Source organism: Amyelois transitella, chromosome 6, assembly GCF_032362555.1.
Source record: "Amyelois transitella isolate CPQ chromosome 6, ilAmyTran1.1, whole genome shotgun sequence".
In the NCBI taxonomy this organism is placed as follows: domain Eukaryota; kingdom Metazoa; phylum Arthropoda; class Insecta; order Lepidoptera; family Pyralidae; genus Amyelois; species Amyelois transitella.
In genome coordinates this window covers 7129785-7151242 of record NC_083509.1, presented here as the reverse complement: position 1 = coordinate 7151242, position 21458 = coordinate 7129785, and the positions used below count along the sequence as shown (strand labels likewise).

Genomic DNA, 21458 nt, shown 5'->3' with positions numbered 1-21458 from the left:
CAGTTCCCTTCATTGACTTTACAATATGCACCGTAAGAGAAGCAGCTGGTATACACAATATGTAAGGTGCCCCAAGTGTGCGCGGTTTAGGAATAAAAAGCCATAAATAAAATAAAAACGCCTAGAAAGAAAATTCAAAATGTTTATTCTAATTACCAACTAATCAACTTTAATATATTATATGAAAAATCAACGTTGCCTTATGCTTTCTTTAATTTTTATTAGATTTTAGATCAAGGGTAATTGCGCACTCTTGGCATCATTAGTCCACAAGAGTACGCGGAAAGTCGTAAAGAGTGCGCACGTTGTTATAAGAGTGCGCACGCTAATTTATTCACATAAATCACACTTAGGTATAAACTCCGATTCCGATGTATGATGTACATTTATCGTGCCACCATTCAGTGCAGACGTTTCACTGTATCCAGTCTTCAACGATAGGCTCTTTGTACTCCTCCTTACAACCAGGACATCCCCACTTTTTTTCTTATTCTTCGGCGCTTTTTTTTGGTTTCGAAGGTTTTTTTGAGGTTTTACATTTCTTTGGCACCTTCTTCGTATTGGTTTTTACTTCTTCCTCTAATTTTCTTTTATAAGGAGAACTGGTAATTATTTCAGACTTTTTACTGCGATTTGACGTCCTTCTGGTAAATGATGCTTTTGGGATAGGAGCAATGTCTATAAAAGAGCAGCTAGGTTTATTGATTACTTCTATTGTGTTCAGTCTTTGTGGATTTTCTGATAAAATTGAAGTTTTTGCACTATTTTCTTTGGACGTGACCTCTTCTGCGTCTTCAGAAGATTTCTCATTCAGAGTCTGCAGGTGAGTAGATGTTTTGATAGGAGCGCATGGCCTACTAACTCTCTCTGTCCCTGCATCATTGTTAATTTGTTCATCTCCCAAAAGTATACTTGGTGAAGAAGGAGTAGAATTTCCTATATTTTGGTCATAACATGTAGTACTTTGAGCCTGTTTTTCAGGCAAAGGCGTCGAAGTGCGTGGAATTATCACTTGACTAGATGTTGCAACATTTTTTACATCTTCTGTAAGACTGGAACGTTGATCAAAATAATCAGTCTGCTCTGGTGCCGAGCTAATACATGCACGTTCTTCGGGCCTTTCAGTCACCATACTTGCAAGAAAATCACTGTCACTAAATACGTCTCTATTGAAAGGATATATTCCTCCAACTTTGAAACCTTCAACGGCGTTAGACATATTGGCAGTCCTCATATAAGCACCATTAAATAATGTAGCGATCTGGTAGATAGTTATAGGTCTTCCAGCATGATTTAACATCCATTTCTCACACTCATTGGCAAAATATTTTTTCAGTGGTGAAAAGAAACAACGATCTAGTGGTTGCATTTTATGCGTGCTATGTGGGGGAATAGTAATGACGTGAATATTATTTGATCGGCAAAAATTTATAGCAGCTAGACTGGTGTGCGCCAAATAGTTATCTAAAATTAATAACACTGGACAGGTCTCTGTAGGCTTTGTATGATACTTAAAATGATTCAACCAGTCCATAAATAAATCTGTATTCATTCTACCAGAATCTGTGACAAGGCCTATAGAATTCGCTGGGGCTCCATCCAACAACTCTGCTTTCATGCGTTTACGGGGGAAAATAAAGGCTGGGGGCACATAATTTCCCGATGCACTCATCGCACATACAACAGTAACATTTATTCCTCTCTCTGTGCTGCTGATTTTATTGACACTGACAACTTTTGGTGCTTTATTTGGAACTGTCGAAAATCCAGATTCGTCCATGTTATAGGTACAATTGACAGGGCTGAAAGTTATGTTGCTGTTGTATACCTACTTTCTTATTGATCATAGAACCTTTCCACTTGTGGTTTGTTAAAACCCATTGCACGCGCAATGCTGGTTGACGTTGGTTGCCGAATAGCTACCTATAACAGGATTTCGGCCCACAAAAACTCTAACCCAGTGCTTTCCAGCCATCTTAGTTTCTTTGTTAAATTGATGTTCAATATTATTTTTTGAGCATATTCATACACAACTGATCTTAATTTCTTTAGCGTAATACCATAGAACATAGCATCTAAGATTTTTATATGACTTACTAGTTCTTTTTCAATCTGAGTTGTGAAAGTAGGTCGAAATCTGCCTAAAGATGTAGCAACATCTTCCTTTTTTAACCTTTTTCGTAGGGTAGATTCAGGCATACATAAGAGTTCCGCCACTTTTCTTTTGCTTTTACCTTCTTCAAACATCATTTTCCGTGCAAGATCCAGTACATCTTTAGAACAATCAGATCTTGTAGTTTTTCTTTCCTTAGAAGCCATATAAAAAAAAAACAATATTAAATCTGAGTAGTCCACAAGAGTGCGTAGTATCCACAAGAGTCCGCATGCGCACTCTTGTTGTAAGCACTCTTGGGGAATGTCCCTCTTTAGACTCAACGTAACACATGTGCGCCATCTATCGAAAGTTTGCGACAACACCTTCACAATTTACCGGCAATGAGATATTTTACACATTTTATGATGAATAAACACCGTCACTGTTTACAAAAATATGCTACACTTATTTTAAACGGTCATACTATTTTTACAAAACACCAAAATATAGGGAATCTTACCATATTCCTCCAAAATATATTTTTTTTCTTACAAAACTTTTCCGATAGCTTCCTCCTGCATGAGTGCACAAAACACAACTGAATTTAGCACTATTTGCTGTCATTCGTTACAAATATCGGACCTGAGTACCTACTCTTGGGTACCGCGCACACTTGGGGCACCTTACCCTAAGTATTTTTTTCATCGCTTCCAGACAAGCGTCGGAGGTTCACGTGGAAGCTTGCACTATGAACATACATATGTATGTATGCTCATATATGTCCTTATGTATGTACATATGGTCACGTTTTTATCCCTTGTGGGGTAGACAGAGCCAACAGTCTTGAAAAGACTGATAGGCCACCGTCAGCTATTTGGCTTTTAGATAGAATTGAGATTTAAATAGTGACAGGTTGCTAACCCATCGCCTAAAAGAAGAATTCTAAGTTTGAAAGCATATCCCTTAGTCGCCTTTTACGACATCCATGGGAAAGAGATTGAGTGGTCCTATTCTTTTTTGTATTGGTGCCGGGAACCACACGGCACAATGAATGTGCTAGTATTTCCATAGATGAAAGAAAAACATAAGGGATAAGTCCGCCTTTGTACGTCGTTATTTTTAATGTTTTTATGTATTACTTATAATTTGTTATGTACAATAAAGAATTTACAAACAAACAAACAAACAAACAAAACATAGATTAGGTATCTGTTTTTATGTGGTTAATTAAGGTGTTAACAATTAGTACCTAAATAGTACCTTCTTAGGTATATAAATGTTGTGTGCAAAAAGTACCTACCTACTTATTTATCAATTGTGGATCAAAAAGATTATCTGTTAAGTAAGTAACACTTAAGTAGGTAGGTATTACTTACTTGGGCACAAAACCTATAACATACTTATTACTAATTACTCTGTACTTAATAAAAGTTACATTTCTTTTCGTTAATCTGCTATCGCGAATCGCAATCTCGTTATCTACATACAAACAAATATCACCTCTTTATCCTTTACAGCGTAGACAGAGCCAAAAGTCTCGAAAAGGTTGAAAAAGGCCACGTTCATCTGAAATTGCAATTCACGTACTTTGGTAGGTAAGTACATAGTATTTAGTAGATACCTAATAACTTGGATATTACAACTAGTTGTGTGTATCAGTTGGTCCACGAGGCGTTACAGGTTGCTCGGCCATTACGTAAAAAAAGAATCTCTAACATTTTTATCATTTCCCATTGTTATCTATCTAAATTGGTTTTACCTACTCCGAGGTCACGATGAGTCACTCGGCCAGCCTTTAAACTATAAGATACAAGTAAAATTGCTTACAAGTAGAACATAATTACGTACTTACCTGCTAGGAATTATATTTTGGTTAGTTGCAAAATTTTTTTGTTAGTTTAGTCTTGTAAAGCAAAACTTTAGCGCCAACTGATAACATTAAAAGTTAGGCAGGTAAAAGACTGATAAAATTTTCATTGAAAAATATGTTTTAGTTTGTTTCATACAAACCTATATGCATACCTACATAAAATCACACCTCTTTCCCTTTCTTAAGTTTGTTTCATTTGCATTTAATTTCTGTGTTATAAGTTCTAATACGAATTAAAAAGAAGAAAAAATAACAATATTGTTTTTATTTGTTTACACTGTTTATTATTGAGAAAATTGGCTTTATTTGATAATAAATTTTAGTTTTGTTCAAAATATGATTACCTTTAGGTACCTATAACATTAAAATGTTATGTAATAATAAGAATAACTAATAAAAAGTTCTTAGAAGAATTTGGTTTTGTTTGTTTACTTACATTGCATTATAAATTTTGCCTTATAAGTTCCAAAGGAAATTTATTTTTTAAGGAAATTTGCTTCATTGCCCAAAGTAAAGTAAAATATGTAAATAAATATCTAATACCAAGGCAAATGATAAAGTGAAGACTGATAATGTGATTGATAACGAGGTTAATTTACTTTTTCTTGTATTGAAAAACATAAGAAATGAATGGATTTTAATTTTATTAACCTACTATCATCTTCAACATTTTTTTCTGACCTCGTAATCTCAAAACATTCGCAGAAATTTGCGAATGCGAATACCTATGCCAAAAAATGCGAACGACCGCGAATGCGAATATTCGTTACATCATTAATGTATCTTTTCTTATATTCTCGTAATTAATTTAAAGACCTATATCTTAATTTCAGTAAGTACTTAAGTAAATGTAGGTAGGACTTAAGCTACTTTACTTTAATAATTATTACTTTATTTTAATAAAGAAATATTCATTCATTTATTAAATAAGTATTCACTTTTTATTATGCAGGCAGATTCTTAGTACCTACTTACTTATTAACTCAATAACACCAAATAAAAACTATCTCCTCATTGAAGAAACACTTCAAAATATTTCTTGACTAATATTACATTCCTACCTAAGTATACTTACTTATGGATAAGAAGCTGATGTTAGATGACAGTCTGAGTTTTTATCAATATGTAAAATAATTTACAACCATTTTCTATTTCGTGTTAGGATAAGTCGTTACAGTTGCCATTTAAGTATATATACGAATAAATACGTAAAAAGAAAATAAGTTAAGGTAGGTAAGTATAAGTTTTAACTTAGCCAGATTTAAATAACGAAATGATAGGACTTGCCAAAGGTCAATTAATGGAATAAATTAGCGACTTGAACCACCATCATGAAATAAAACAGCGTATTTTATCAGAAAAGACGGAGGTCGACTTCATTAAGTTAGTGTTCATTATTTTTGTTGTAATTAGGCAAATTATATCAGCGGGCGCAGGGCGGCCCTAGAACGGGTCGGCGCGCTCTCATTGGTGAGTTTCGTACCGCCCTCTCGTGCAGTCTCTGCGCCCCACCTCGCTACGTATTTTTGACACGCTTCGTTTGCCACAATGCTCAGTCTTGATTGCAACGCGCTGTGCTGTGTATCGTAAAACAACTTCTTTCCTAGTGAGGCCTAGTGTTGTGACGGCGAAAGTGAGTGGCATGAGCGGACTGTGATAAAGTATGGTGAACTACGTTAATCCGCTCGCCATGTATCAAAGTAAGGGCGGCCAGTACGGTGGAGGATGGTACGGCTGGCAAACCCAAAACTTTGAAGAACAGCAGTGGTGTGCCTGGAATGGTGCGCCGGCAGGGGGCGAGTGGGCCCCGGATCCTCATCATTTCCCTAAAAGAGAACCAGGGGAGAGAGACATAGTGGATATTCCGTCGCCTGCTCGAGGAGATCTGGTTAGCCCCAGTGAAAGCTCCCCCGGATCTAGGCCATCACAGCCTCCAGCACCGTCCCGGTCGCCTTATGAGTGGATGAAAAAACCTAATTATCAAACTCAACCAAATCCAGGTTAGTTGATTGACAATATTAATTTTATAAAATATAAAATCAAGAATAGAAAGGTACTTAATTATGTATCTACCTTTAAAATAGGGTTTTAAATGTATAGATACTACATACCAGGCCGAATAAAAAATATTAACTTTCCTCCTAATGTTTAAGTTAATAAAGTTAAGATTAGTTAATATTTATCTATTATTGTTGAGAAAGGACTTCCAAGTTAAGTATGTCGATTTTTTTAATATCACTAAGTACATATTATAAAACAAAGTATGTTCGCGATAAACTCTAAAAGTACCTACTTACAAGTCAGGTAGGTACTCCTACTTGGGTTCTTTCATAAAATAGTGTTTTTTCATTTTAAAATTTAGTTAGGTGTTCAAAGAAATACTTTATTGTGTATCATCGCAAATTTTTACTAAAAAACATACCTACCCATGCGAAAAAGGGACGGGTTGCTTGTTGATTTTAAAAAAGTACTTCTACCTACCTACAGGTATTTCATTGTTAACACCTTGAATTTATTTTTCGTTCACTACCTCTGGTTTTGTAATTAATGAACACATGGTTTAACGAAAAATATAACTTTTAGGTCATCAGAGATCTCTGGTTTTATTTGTACGGTGGATGACCGAGCGGCGCTCGGTGGACGTCAAAAAAATCATATAGGTAATATATGTATATAACTCTTGTAAAAAAAAGAAGCGCCCCAATCGACATCCTCCATGTTTTGAAGAAGGTAGGAAAATTTTTAAACGTGTGATCAAGTCGTCGAACCGGGGACTCGGCTAGATCAAATTTTTTACCCCCGTATACAACTTTATTTCAAATTTCAACGAAATCGTTAGAGCCGCTTTCAAGAATGGCAGTAGAAATATATTTATACCACCTGGTTGACCGGTGTTCCGAACAGAATACATGGTGCTAAGAACTCCGGATTAATTGATTATATATTTATGTTACTACTATTATTGTATGTGAGGATTAACGTAGTAGACAAACAAAGTAACACATTGATTTAAAAGAAATATAATAAACAAAAGCATTTGCTTTAGCAAAATAAGAATCAACAAGAAATCCTTATACTTTGCTACGAACATTTGCTACGAAGTGCTACGTTATTGCGCGTGCTACGCAGTTTTCGTAGAGGGATCAAACGGGCAGTACAGAAAATTTTGATTTACAAAACTTTAATTAAAACTCCATCTATCTTATGTATCATGCATTTTTGATACCGTCTCGTGACTCATAAAGGAATATATCTAATGCCCCGTTACACACTTCTTTCTATATCTCCCTTATACTTGCCAATATACAGCCCTTGTGAATATACAGCTTAAATACACAAATTCATTCACTTGCTGCATTTTTTATCCATTTATACTTATATTACATAGGTACTGTTACACGTCCATCCTATTCAAACACTATTATTACCTTACAACTTTACAAATGAATCATTCATTTTTGTTACCATGTGACGTTAAGGTGAATCATCCCAGGTAGGCGAGATGAGAGATAATTTAAAGTACCTAAGAATAACTACAACCTTTATTAGTGGACTAGTTTATACAATATTCAAGAGGACGTGGGTTAAGCTATAGACACGAGACCATCAAGTAGCCGCCAGAGGATAGCCAGCTACTTAATTGGTGAGCGCTGTAGTAGAACATATCAAACCAGTCTGTGTAGCTTTCATTCACTCTGATACATGCGCTGGTAACCTTGTACCTAAAGAGATTTCAGCGCCTGAATCAGTTGGCTACTCAAATCATACTTGGGCAAAACAGATCATAAAACACTTCTTACATTTCCATCATAAGCCTTTTCCGGATCCACGAAAACTCAATACACTTTTTGACTCTAAGCAAAAAAAAATCTATCATGTTTCGTAAGGAAAAGACCTGATCTCGTTTACAAAATTGGCACGCATATCTTTTATTGTCGGTTAAAGTATCTCTACCCGGAATGCACAAACTTAAAATTAGAACAATATTACATTACATTGCTTTGGCACGAGCGCGCGGTGCGGCCCAACTCTGGAAGTTTGCAAAGATTTAACTTGCTCGCCGTCGTCCCTGGGGCGCAGTTTCCCGTGATTGTCGCCGGGAGCAACCGCGCTATCCCGACTCGGCCCGGGATTCTAGAGAGCCCGGGATTAATTGTTCACACCGAGTACTCGCTCCCAAGGCTCGCGTTAACACTCAACCGCTGCGGTAAACGCAAAATAACATCTAATGTTATGCTTTGTGGTGATTGTGGTAACGATAGCTAAATCGAGCTGATCAAATAAAAATACAAGTGCTAACGGCGTAGTAAGTAGTAAAAATAGTTGACTATAAAAATCTATAATGCTCTACCTCACTGCGTAAGAAGAAAATGAAAACTATTTATTATAAACTTAAAACTACTTTTAACTACTATACGCTGGACGAGTGCTTAAAAGGTAAAAATATTGACATTTCATCATATAATTTTATTAATTAATACATTTTATAATTTATATTTATTTTAAATTACTAAATATTACGTAATATTTATAAGTTATTTGTAATAAATATGATAACTGCAAATATAATACGACATTTTTTTTATTTTTGTTACCTTCATTATAATAGCCGATATAAACCTGCCTGCCGTTCCATATATTTTAAGATTGCTATTCCCAACCGTAGTTTTTCTCATGTTTTCATTTTGAAATGTGTAGTTTTTTACGCATGCTCGGGCTTTTGAAATGCGTGCAAATAGGTACCAGACTAAGTAATAATTTCGTGTTTACTGCAAAAAATTCGCAACTATGAAAGCGCACTATAAATTGAGGTTAAATTTGTAATTATTATTTTATTAAGTCTGTAATAATTAGTTCTCTCTCTCTCTAATCTGTTAGTAGGTATGCAACATATTGTTACAAACTTACTTCTTTAGAACACAAAATATTTAGAAACAAGTATTATTTGAGTGCAGTTTTAAATATATATAGGCACCTATAAAATGTTTGCTTGAGGTTTTTATACATTATTTATAATAGAAAATGGTCCGTTCTATTGACTTAAGTAATTTTTAAATAGTAATACCACGTTAAAAGAGAACAATATTGATATACCTACTGCAAAATATTCTCTGTATACACAAATACCTTTGTGTTATAAATGTTTTCGGAAGTAAATTAACACACCATGTGTTTTATGTGTATACTACAAATTGTAATTAGATATAAGATACGCAAAACAATTAAAAGCACAATGGCAGTCATAAACCCTAAAAGCGATGTTCAAATACTTCCGAAACCATTAAATGTTACTTCGGCGCCAACTTTATAATTTTATTACATTTTAATTATATTGTTATTAATTATATTGTTACTAGCTGTTGCCCGCGACTTCGTCCGCGTAAAGTTCGAGTTGAATCTTAATCATACAGTCAGATACAGACAGACAGACAATGTAAAAACAAAATTCTCTATCCGTATCAGTCAAAATATTGAATGTAGAGACAAAATATTTTTTCCGTTTTATTATATGTAGTAATTTGATTTTCAATTTTTTTAAATAAAATACTAAAACAACACAAAAAAAATATTTTCATTAAAAATTAATAACTTGTTTTTGTTGGGACTCGAACTTGGACCGCCAACTTCACAGAATCACGCGCTAACCACTGGACTATATAAGCCTTTGCGACAGTGTCGAAATTAAAGTAGACTACATACATATGGTCACCTCTATATCCCTTGCGGGGTAGACAGAGCCAACAGGCTTGAAAAGACTGAATGGCCACGTTCAGCTATTTGGCTTAATGATAGAATTGCGATTCAAATAGGGATAGGTTGCTCGCCCATTGCCTAAAAAATAATTCCAAGTTTGTAAGCCTATCCCTTAGTCGCCTTACACTTATATTTATATGTTATAGGTATTATGCTGTCGTTCAATGATAAATGACTTTAAATTTTAAGTTTCGTAACTTATTTGCAGGCAAACTCATGCCTTGAATTCATTCAAATGTCGATAACTTTTTTTTTAGTGAACCGATTTTGATGAAACAAACTTTAAATGTTATTCTGAGTCAAAACAAAGCAATTGGTGAAAGTTTCAAGTAAATTGGTTCAGTACTTTCGGAGATAATCGTGATCATACATACAGACAGACAAGAAATTCAAAAAAAATATTTTTGCTTTCTATAATTCATTCTAAGTGTCCCTCTATCCATTTCAGCCAAAAATACTAAATGTACAGACAAAATATTTTTACTATTTTATTATATGTATATTATTATATGTATAGATAGCTGTTGCCCGCGACTTCGTCCGCGTAAAGTTCGAGTTGAATCTTAATCATACAGTCAGATACAGACAGACAGACAATGTAAAAACAAAATTCTCTATCCGTATCAGTCAAAATATTGAATGTACAGTCAAAATATTTTTGCCGTTTTATTATATGTAGTAATTTGATTTTCAATTTTTTTAAATAAAATACTAAAACAACACAAAAAACATATTTTCATTAAAAATTAATAACTTGTTTTTGTTGGAACTCGAACTTGGACCGCCAACTTCACAGAATCACGCGCTAACCACTGGACTATAGAAGCCGTTGCGATAGTGTCGAAATTAAAGTAGACTACATACATATGGTCACCTCTATATCCCTTGCGGGGTAGACAGAGCCAACAGGCTTGAAAAGACTGAATGGCCACGTTCAGCTATTTGGCTTAATGATAGAATTGCGATTCAAATAGGGATAGGTTGCTATCCCTTAGTCGCCTTACACTTATATTTATATGTTATAGGTATTATGCTGTCGTTCAATGATAAATGACTTTAAATTTTAAGTTTCGTAACTTATTTGCAGGCAAACTCATGCCTTGAATTCATTCAAATGTCGATAACTTTTTTTTAGTGAACCGATTTTGATGAAACAAACTTTAAATGTTATTCTTAGTTAAAACAAAGCAATTGGTGAAAGTTTCAAGTAAATTGGTTCAGTACTTTCGGAGGTAATCGTGATCATATATACAGACAAACAAGAAATTCAAAAAAAATATTTTTGCTTTCTATTATTCATTCTAAGTGTCCCTCTATCCATTTCAGCCAAAAATACTAAATGTACAGACAAAATATTTTTACTATTTTATTATATGTATAGATGTATAGATTATATGTATAGATAGATATAGATGATGAGTTACATCCAAAATGTTTTCATTGTTCTTGCCCTGTTATACATTTTTTAAGTTTTGCCGTTAAATTTGCTACTAATCCATAGTATTATTACAAAGGGAAAATATTTGTAATTTTGTTATTAACGAATAAACTAAAAAATCACTAAACCATTTTTCAAAAAATCTTTATAAACTTAAACGAGGCCTACCACTCCCTATAAAAAACTTTTAAGTTCCACCACTACAGTGGCTCTTATTAATTCGTATCTATACATTTGTCATTACATTTGTTATCGAGTCATTTCCATTAGTTAATTCCTCCTAAAAGGCGATATTACTTTATAATGAAATATCATAAAAGCCATTAAAATCAGTCTTAAGTCCTGCTTCAGAAGTCTGTCACAAAATATCTTAGAATTAAAGACAATTTACTGAATTATGGTAAAATGCGGTCCGAAATATTTAATAATTGCAAATCCTAACGTGCATTGCACAAAATGCATATCAATGTGTTGTACTTATAAATATAATTGCCACCCAATTCGAGTTCTCGCTTATATTTACCATCCCTTGTTTGCACAAACCCAAGACGTCACGGGAGATAAATCTCTATTTGTCCACATTCACCAATCCCGACCTCAGCCGCGGGGGACTGTTGTCACTTCACACTAAAGAGGAGCTTTCTACACATTTTTTTTCTTTGCAAATGTGACTTAATATTGAAAAGGGTCTAACAAATTGCTAGTGATCGCATCTACTTATCTACGTGGCTACGCCCCGAGAAAGCAAAAAAGAAGCGAACAGTAGTGAATTATTGTTTGTTATTGTTTACTTGTGTGACTAATTGGCTTAGATGAGGATATTTATCACTTGGTGACAGTTCGACTTGGTGACGTGCTGTGTCAGATTAGTTTAAGGGTTGTCAAACAAACAAGACAATTGGCTATTGATTACATTTTTGACGTAGCTTTGACGTAAAATCCTGCTGCTTCCGATCAATCTTTCACGTAAAAGCAAATTAGCATGTGAAAACAACTGTTCGATGTTGTGACCATCCTTCCGAGCAATGTGGTTGAAGAACTCTAGTACTCAATAGTTATGCTTAGGTAGATAATATTGTCTCATATTTAATCTTCAATATTAAACGAGATATAGTCATCAAAATTTTTACAACACTAAAATAAATATTGACTACTATTTGCTTCTCACAATAAATCACTTCAGGACAAAATAATAAATATTATGTGTCATAAAGATTGCCTGCTTGGACAATAATGAACCACAAAGTTAATAATGTAATAACGATAACACCCCTCATTCAGCTATAACTTTGAGATAATAAGTTTATAAACTACAGCAAATATGATCCCATACATCGAATATAATCATATTCGTAATTGAGGAATAATGAAGTTACCTACAGCGAAAAACAAACGTATGAAGTATTATCGTGAGCTGCACCTATGGAACGATTCATTGTTAGCATAGCAGTGATAAGATTATTAGCTAATTTAGTCTCATTTTTAACCGACTTCGAAAAACTATTTTGACTGCAGGATATTTCGTTTAGTTGCAATCTGGGACGACAAGGGAATAGACTGATGATGATCTACGAATAACTTCGAATATATGTGCGGTGTGGTTCACGGCACCAATATAAAAAAAAATAGGACCACTCCATCTCTTTCCCATGGATTTCGTAAAGGGTGACTAAGGGATAAGCTTATAAACTTGGAATTATTTTTTTAAGGCGATGGGCTTAAGCAACCTGTTACTATTTGAATCTCAATTTCATCATTAAGCCAAATAGCTGAACGTGGCCTATCAGTCTTTTCAAGACTGTTGGCTCTGTCTACTACGCAAGGGATATAGACACTATGTATGTATGTATGTTATAAAATTGGACACTTCTTAAATAAAAAAGAAAAATATTATGTGATCCCCAGACATGTGCTACGACTTGTAGCACTTCGTAGCTTACTACTACGCAAATAACGCAGAAAGTTATTGACATATGCCACTCGTTTACATAATTAAATCCGTCCCGTGAATTAGTCGAATCCGTTGATCTATCATTACATATGTTTCCATATCAAACAGCATATTGCTTGTCGAACATGTTGTATCGTGAAAGGAAAACAATTAATACTTTATCGATGGGTCAGCTTTGGCGGCCCTCCGAAATCGCGATTTTATCGCGACTGCGCGATAGCGGCACCTTTTATCCTGTTAACTCGATCGTTGTCATATCGGTTAACTTCTTGTAATACATTTTAGACGATTCAAGGCGCGGCAATATCTTCAGCTGATACCGCTACCGAAATACGGGAAGTGCTTTCGATTGAGATTTGGGATTCAAACGAGATCGATTATGTGAAAGTCATTGCTGTCATGTTTTGCTTTCAACAGTTTTAATAATATCTAAGTAAATAAGTAGTTTACTAAAGATCATACACAAAAATATGTACTCAGTTATGAGGACTGTTTAGAGTGGACAGGTATTGATTGACGAAAAACATTCAAGCGTAATATATTTTTTAACATTTTACATACCCATCACTTATTTTAGATATAGGTTTGACGTAGGTACATAAGTACCTCATACTAACTCATTTCTAAATTTAAGCTTTAAATCATCATCGTTCATTATTATTATATATTCATCTCACAGTAAATCAACGACGTCTAAGTTCAGAAGTTCATCTCTTTCCCATACATGTTGTTAAAGTTAGTAGGCTTATAGTTCAGGTTTTTCTTTTAGGTGATGCTGGCCTATAAGTGTTTTCGAGACTGTTGGCTCTGTATACCCCGTAAGGAATATAGACGTGATTATATCAATGTAGGTATATATTTTTAAAAGGCATAGCTTTCAATTTTTTTACATATTTTACACGATTTAATACTTATATTTACCCTTATATTGATCGCCCCTGCAAAAATGGCCGACCTACCTGTCATGGTTTAAAATATATTTTCACGGTCACAAATTCGCAATATTGCGTGCTGATTGGTGTCCAAACTCGTTTGATACGATATTTATTCAAGGCTGGCGTTATGTGCCTCTATGGACGTGTTTATAAATAAATAAAAGCGGTCAAGTGCGATCAATATTATGTATGCCTTGGGGATGTTGCATGTTTATTTTATTATTTGTTTTTATCTTGATCAAATTAAGGACGTCCTGGTAAAGGGTCAGGTCAAAAGTACCCGAAACCGCCGAGCTTGCATGAAGAGAGTTATGAATGTGGATGAAGCGAAGGAAATATGCAGAGATCGTGGCAAGTGGAAATAGGTAGTCTCTGCCTACCCCTCCGGGAAAGAGGCGTGATTTTATGTTATGTATGTATGTATGTTTTGTTTTTATGGAAACCCCTGTTATACAGCATATAGATAGGACAGCTTTGACAGCCTTGGGATAAGGAATAATAAACTACCTAAATCATATAAATAAATAAATAAACATTTAATATACACATTTCTTTTAACCAAGTACCCCTAACACCCATAAAACTTTTCAGATTGGTTGCCTGGCAGAAATTACTTCTAAGGTTCATGGATCTTTCCTTGCCATTTTCTCGTCGGAGGAAAGTAAAGTGAACAAAACTCTTTGCAAATATCTCCTCTCTCTCAATAGTTTGGTCACAAACAAATAAGTTTTCATGGAGGGTACAAATGGATCAGTACCCTTCCTCGATATTTCTGATTCGGGCATTGCAATGAGCGGCACATTCGTTTATCTTTCCTTCACATTCCTAGGTATTTGTACAGATAACCGCAAGTACAGCCGACCGCCCGCGCCTACTGTGCTCTTTGTGCGAACGACTAGCTTTTTTTGGTAAAAACTTTCCATCATGTTTTATAGAAAAATTTGATAATTATGTTCGTCAATTTTAAGTTTTGGTTATCTAAAAAGAAGTTATCTTAAGTTAGTCATGTCATGTAAATCTGTGACCTTTTTTCAGATTTTTATGGGACAGTTTGTAGTAGCTTTAATATATGTATATATATCGAAAACCTCTCTGTCGTAAGTTATTCTAATCCAGGATACTTAATCTTTATATATTATTGCTAGCACATGCACCTTGATATTTTCATATCTTAGATAGATGCTCTAAATCTTATTATAATATCATTTAAGTCATATTCATGCGAAAACAGGAATTATAAAATGTGTATCGTGGTGTTTATGTTAATGTGTAGCAGACTGTACAGCATTGCGACCAACGTGGACGAATGTTTGGTTTCAAAATTAACGCCTGCTATCAAACGCATCGCCTATAGATAGTGCACATGTTTGCCTTACTAGTTCTCCGCCATCTCTCCAAGTTTGCTCTCCTAACAGGAAATTTATTTAAGTTATAATTTTCTGTCATTCAACCACTCCAAAGAGTTTATCTTCAGTTTTGATGTCGTGTATAACATACCTGGGAGTTTTGTTGACTTTTGACCTTTGTGGAAATATTAGCCCTTTTGTTCTCGATTTTGATATTCATGTAAAGAAAAGAACGATGATTGGATAATAAAAAAATTTTGTTGTTCAATTTCCAATCAAGAAAAAAATGGCCGGTATTTTGTGATCAATTTATTAAAAGAGAATTTGTTGGTAGGTATACACTTATAGCATTATTTTCACAAAGTATTTTGTTGTAAAAAAGTAAAAACTTTAAAATCCGCGTTTGACGATATGGAAACTAAGATAGTAAAGTCTCGCATAGCTCTCGAAGTCAGCATATTACGTAAATGTTTAATTCCACTCTGATTCTCTCTCGCCTGACAAACATAATTTATGAAGTTCTTAATACCAAGATAAGGAATATTTACATACTCCAAGTCAACAAACAGACACCTCAGCTCTGTCTTAGTACAATGTACACAGATCTACGTATCTTGGTAATTTTACTTGTTGAGAAATCTACCTACAGATAAAAATTGTAAATAAAACTCGACATATTTTGGCTCATTATGGGAAATCCAATTAATTTTTTACTTTTCAGCGCGGGCTAATCATGTACTGAAGGTAACTGTGGATTAAATATGAATCACCAGCACGTTGGCTGAACGATACGAATTGTGTTTATGGAAATTTGTAAGTGTTTAAGTGTATTTTTGAGTGAATAATGGTTCCTTAAATCACGATCAAGTGAGCTAATATTTTTTTAATAATCTAATGTATAAGTAGGCCAAAGACTTCGCAACAATTTTTTTAATTATTATCTCCAAATTAAATCACATTTTCAAAGTGTTCAAAATATGCTCATGTTTATTTGTATTATAACTGCAAAAAAGAAGTTTGTTCTTGTTCTATGTATTTACCTGAATATCTATATAACTAGAAAATTATAAATATCATTCACAAGGTGTGGTCTCGCGGTGATCCCGCGCTAAGCCCCGGCGGCGCGGCGCCTGTGTGCCCGCCGCCTAGATTTACCTTATCGAACCCTCGGGATCTCGCCCCCTTCAACACGCCACGTTGTTACGGGAATATAAAAGACTTTTCTGCCTGCAAACCGAGGAATAATCGTCGCAATAAAACGCGACAGTAGATTTAGTTAAAACCTCATTTGTTTTACTGCAATGACGATGGTTATGTAGGTACCCACACCCATCCGTATGTCGGTTTTCTTTTCGTAAAGGTACAAATAGGATGCGATAAATGTTTTTCATTAATACTGGGAAATGCTTTGTTTCATTCTTATATTAACCTTCATACTCTTATTGCTACAACGAAATAAATTTAAAAACAATTATCATCAAAACATTGAATGAACATTTAGTTATCATGTTAATATTATCTGGCTTAACCACAATTATCTAGATCCAGTAAGCCAGTATTACAAATGTACGTATTATTCGCCGGATATGTCGATACAGATTAGCGGAAACATATGTATATTTTGTCGCACTGCTTTGATACTTTATCCTTGCTAAGCTTGCCTATAACGTTACGTAAATACCTATATGTACATTTTCTAATATAAGAAAAAAAAATCAGAAAAACGGGATATTTTGCAGCATTTTCCTTAGCCAAACTTAAAAAAAAAAGTTTGTGTGCATTCTTACATTTTTAATAATTGTTTTATTAGCAGCAATAGCAAAAGTTCTACAATTATCTATCATATTATCAATATGTTATCTATCTGTTTACATTATTTTAAATATTGTTTAATTATTAATTGAACAGTTTATGACATAAGAATTCAAAAGTTGTAAAATTTGTGAGACCAATAGCCAAATTTTGATTAAGGTCATAATTATCTCTACCATCAATAATAGCAGAATTTATTTTTAAGGTTATGATGACATTTACAAGACATATTTTGTGATGGTTAAATATGTTTTATATAAAGCTGTAATTTTAGTGTAAATATATTAATTTAACTGTACAATAATGGATATTTAGTTATTTTTGTATTCGTCTATATGTGATCAATATTGGCAATCTAACATGAATAATAATAGCAGTAAAATTAATAAAAGAACAATAAAAAAAATAGTAGTAATCATGAAATCTTAATTTTTCTTTAACAATCATGACAATATTATGATTAGAAATTGAACAATCCATTGACGGCCATGGTTTAGGATTTGAATTGACGCAAATGTTTACACATCTTATTGTGTTGTGTTTTTATGAAATACAATTTTAGTGTTACATACCTACATATATATTCTGCAACATTCTTGCAAAGACTGAAATGCCGCGTTGAGTTATGCGGGTTTGTGATGGAATTGAGAAACAAAAAGTGACAGATTGCTAATCAATTATCGCCTAAAAAGAGAATCCCAAGTTAATTACCTTTCCCTTAATTGACTTTTACAATCTGTACGGAAATACAAGTTGCTAGCATATAATAGTTTTTTTTGGAACTGGACCAGCCATTATCAATGAAAATTAATATTGTTGTAGGTAAAACGCGCACGAAGGACAAATACCGGGTGGTTTACAGCGACCACCAGAGACTGGAACTAGAGAAGGAGTTCCACTACAGCCGCTATATCACCATCAGAAGGAAGGCTGAGCTCGCTGTTAACCTAGGCCTCTCTGAAAGACAGGTAATTTGAATATAATATACTTACTTACAGATAATCTTTCATTCATCTTAGTATATCTTAAAATATAATTTTTCTTCATTACTTAAATAATATTGACGCATTTATTTATTTAAATACAAATAAATGACTACCTAAAATGTAATAAATGAATGCAATAAATTTTTGATGCAAAATAAATACAAATAAATAAATGACTGTCTAACGATTTTACTCCAAAATGTACAGAACTACTAATTGAAGACTCATCAACTTTACACTCAAAGCTTTCACCCTAAAGAAGAACTGCAAAATTTTGTGAAACGAACATATTATTTACTAAAGACATAATTTAAGTTCGTTCTCGTGGAATTTAAAAATACGTAAGTTTTAGACTGACAAAGTTTTATATAATAATAAGAGAAAGCCTTGTGGCATTTGGTCTGTCTGTTGTACATTTTACGTGCATAAAGTTTTAATAAAAATATCCTTAAAAATATGTCTTGCTGCAGGTGAAAATCTGGTTCCAAAATCGGCGGGCCAAGGAACGAAAGCAGGTCAAAAAACGGGAGGAGGTCGTCATGAAGGAGAAAGGTGACCACGCGTCATTGCAGCACGCCCAGCTGCACCACGCCACCATGCTGCACCACCAGCAGATGATGAACGGCATGATGCATCATCATCACTACCACCAAGGAATGCTACAAGGCGTGCCCGAGCCACTCGTGCCAGGAGTTCCACCTGTGCCACTCCTGTGACCGCAACAGCAGGACTACTGCAATCACAGTGGCTTCGTTCAGTGACCGTCGGAATTGAGACACTCCCAGTGACTTGGTTGGCTACGTGCACATAAAATTCGGCACGACCTTATGAATTTGTGATAAATTAGTGCAGTTTTCTGACGATACATAACGTTCGTGTCGAAGCGTTATCGATTGGGAAATTGTTTAATGTGAAAGAGGTATCTAAATATTATTTAGCTATAAATTACTGATTATTGTGCCGTGTGGTTCCCGGCACCAATAGAAAAAAGAATAGGACCACTCCAACTCTTTCCCATGGATGTCGTAAAAGGCGACTAAGGGATAGGCTTTGAAATTTGAGATTCTTCTTTTAAGCGACGGAGTAGCAACCTGTCACTTTATATGAATCTCAATTCTATTAGTAAGCCAAACAGCTGAACGTGGCCTATCAGTATTTTCAAGACTGTCTACCCCACAAGGGATATAGATGTGATTATATGTACGTACCTACATATAATCACATCTATATCCCTTGTAGGGCACATAGTATGTATGTATAAATTTCTGATGTTTACGAATGTGCCGTGTGGTTCCCGACATCAATAGAAAACAAAACAACTTCATCTTTTTCCCATGGATGTAGTAAAATCCGCCCAAGGTATTGGCTTATATACGTCTATGGAAATAATGTTTGTAAATAATGACTTACTGAAACTACTTTTGGTCATACGATCTGTTTTATAATAATATCATCAAACAAAATTTTGTAATAAAACATATTTTTTACCCACGTTAGAATTTTTTTTAACAAATTATATACATACATTAACAAAATGAGCACAATTACAAGAACTGTAAATTAATGAAAATAAAAATCACAATAAAATATAGTTGATGCAATAAAATATTTTTGAGCAATCAATCTGTACTTATGTTAAATCCGTTCCGAGCATATCGTAGGCTATCGCTGAGCCGTCGCTAAGTAATATTTAGATGCGTGCTGTTCACATTTATCAAATTTTTGTACCTACATATTTTGAGGAGCTTCGATCAGAAGCCCCCCCTACTATTAGTACGTCTCAACTTGGGGAGTACTAATTTATTAATTATATTTTTTTGAATGTAATATAGTTGAATTTATATTTTTGTATTATGATTTAATTACTACTATAAAACTGAATTATGTATATTCTTTAGGTGACTGATCGTTTTTCTTTGTGCTGCAAATGGTGTTATGCTAACGAGACATTACATTAATGAGTACTAAAGTAACTATTACAATATTTGGTTGAATTTTATAAACGATATTTTTAATATCTTAATAAATTTTTGATGTAAAATTAATAAATCAAATACATAGGTATTCCAAATTATTTATAGAAAATTGAATAAGAATCTCACTTAGGTACCTATTTATTAATGTAAATTTAAAATACACAAAATGATTACTAATTAATAAAAACATTTTGCAAAACACCATTTGTGGTATTGAGAAATGAAGTACATTTTTTTTGTATTACCAATAACACCTGAATTGGTCGCAAATGAACTTTGCAGTTGACCTTACATATTTATAAATTTAATAAATGAGATTATGTTTAAATTTAACTGCTGTGTATATAGTAGCTTTAGTTAATTATAAATAAATTAGTTTAAATTGTTAAAATACCATTTTTTGTATTGTAAAACGACTACATTCAAGTGAATTATTTATTATAATATTATATATATATTCAAACTACAAGTCAAATTTGATAATATTGAATGTGTTTGTATGTGGAAAAATATTGCATTCTGGACAAAAATATATAGGATTTTTTTGTTTGTATACAGGTTCAATAGTCATGGTGCTATTAGCGTTTCCCAGCCTTAGCTGTTATCCTACCTCTATATTTATTCGTATGATTGAGAATACTGTATTATACTGTAATTGTGCTTCTTGTGATGATGTTTGAAAATTGCTTGTGGACACTGAATTTGTTAGTATGTACGCACTATCACGCAACATATTTGATGAACTAAATAAATTCATGTTAATTCATGTTTATCAAAATTGATGTACTTATTTATACTCATTTCTTCAGGATTAAAAAAATCATCATGGTCACTAATTTCTTTGCACTTATTTTGTGTATTAAACTTTTATTGAGTCTACATTATTCTAAAGGGTTAATAGGGTCTAAAGGTGCTCTGTAGTAATTTAGGAAACCCACACGGACAAAAAATGAGAACCAACAGGAGAACTGCAACCAGAAAATAAGTCATTTCTTCGTAAAAACAAAGTTAGGACAGTTTAGATGGTTGATAGTTTTGGTACTTTGTAACAAACCCGTCAAAATCAGAAGCCATGTCATAAATTTACTTTCTTAGGAAAAAATAATATAACAGGCAATGCGAACAAATACAACACAAATATCATCTATTTATCCTTCTTATACTTTAATTTTTGCTCAGAATTACATTTGTAAAAGTCTGAAAGTTCATGACGAAAAGTTAAATGTTTAAATGATAAACTATTAATTGAGTCCTAAATAAGTAAATTGAGAGTCAATATTTGGATTGAATTCTTA

At 33.6% G+C, this 21458-nt stretch overlaps 1 protein-coding gene across 2 annotated transcripts; it reads left to right on the top strand.

Moving 5' to 3' along the window:
* Positions 1 to 5509: 5509 nt before the first annotated feature.
* LOC106131144 (homeobox protein CDX-1) lies at positions 5510 to 20945 on the top strand. Of its 2 annotated transcripts, none has more exons than XM_013330140.2 (3): positions 5510 to 5965; positions 18024 to 18169; positions 18658 to 20945. In XM_013330140.2, exons 1-3 carry the CDS (start codon positions 5629 to 5631, stop codon positions 18901 to 18903), a joined length of 729 nt encoding a protein of 242 aa, XP_013185594.1. In that variant the 5' UTR covers positions 5510 to 5628; the 3' UTR covers positions 18904 to 20945. The 2 variants fall into 2 exon arrangements, with proteins under 2 accessions (XP_013185594.1, XP_060800620.1); XM_060944637.1 differs by having other exon boundaries at positions 18021 to 18169.
* The last annotated feature ends 513 nt before the right edge of the window (positions 20946 to 21458 follow it).

Excerpts from the sequence above, each read along its gene's own strand:
- LOC106131144 (XM_060944637.1), top strand. The coding sequence starts at position 5,629 with ATGGTGAACTACGTTAATCCGCTCGCCATGTATCAAAGTAAGGGCGGC. Across the intron at positions 5,966-18,020 it reads TCAAACTCAACCAAATCCAG|TAGGTAAAACGCGCACGAAG; the intron begins GTTAGTTGATTG and ends TTAATATTGTTG. Across the intron at positions 18,170-18,657 it reads TAGGCCTCTCTGAAAGACAG|GTGAAAATCTGGTTCCAAAA; the intron begins GTAATTTGAATA and ends GTCTTGCTGCAG.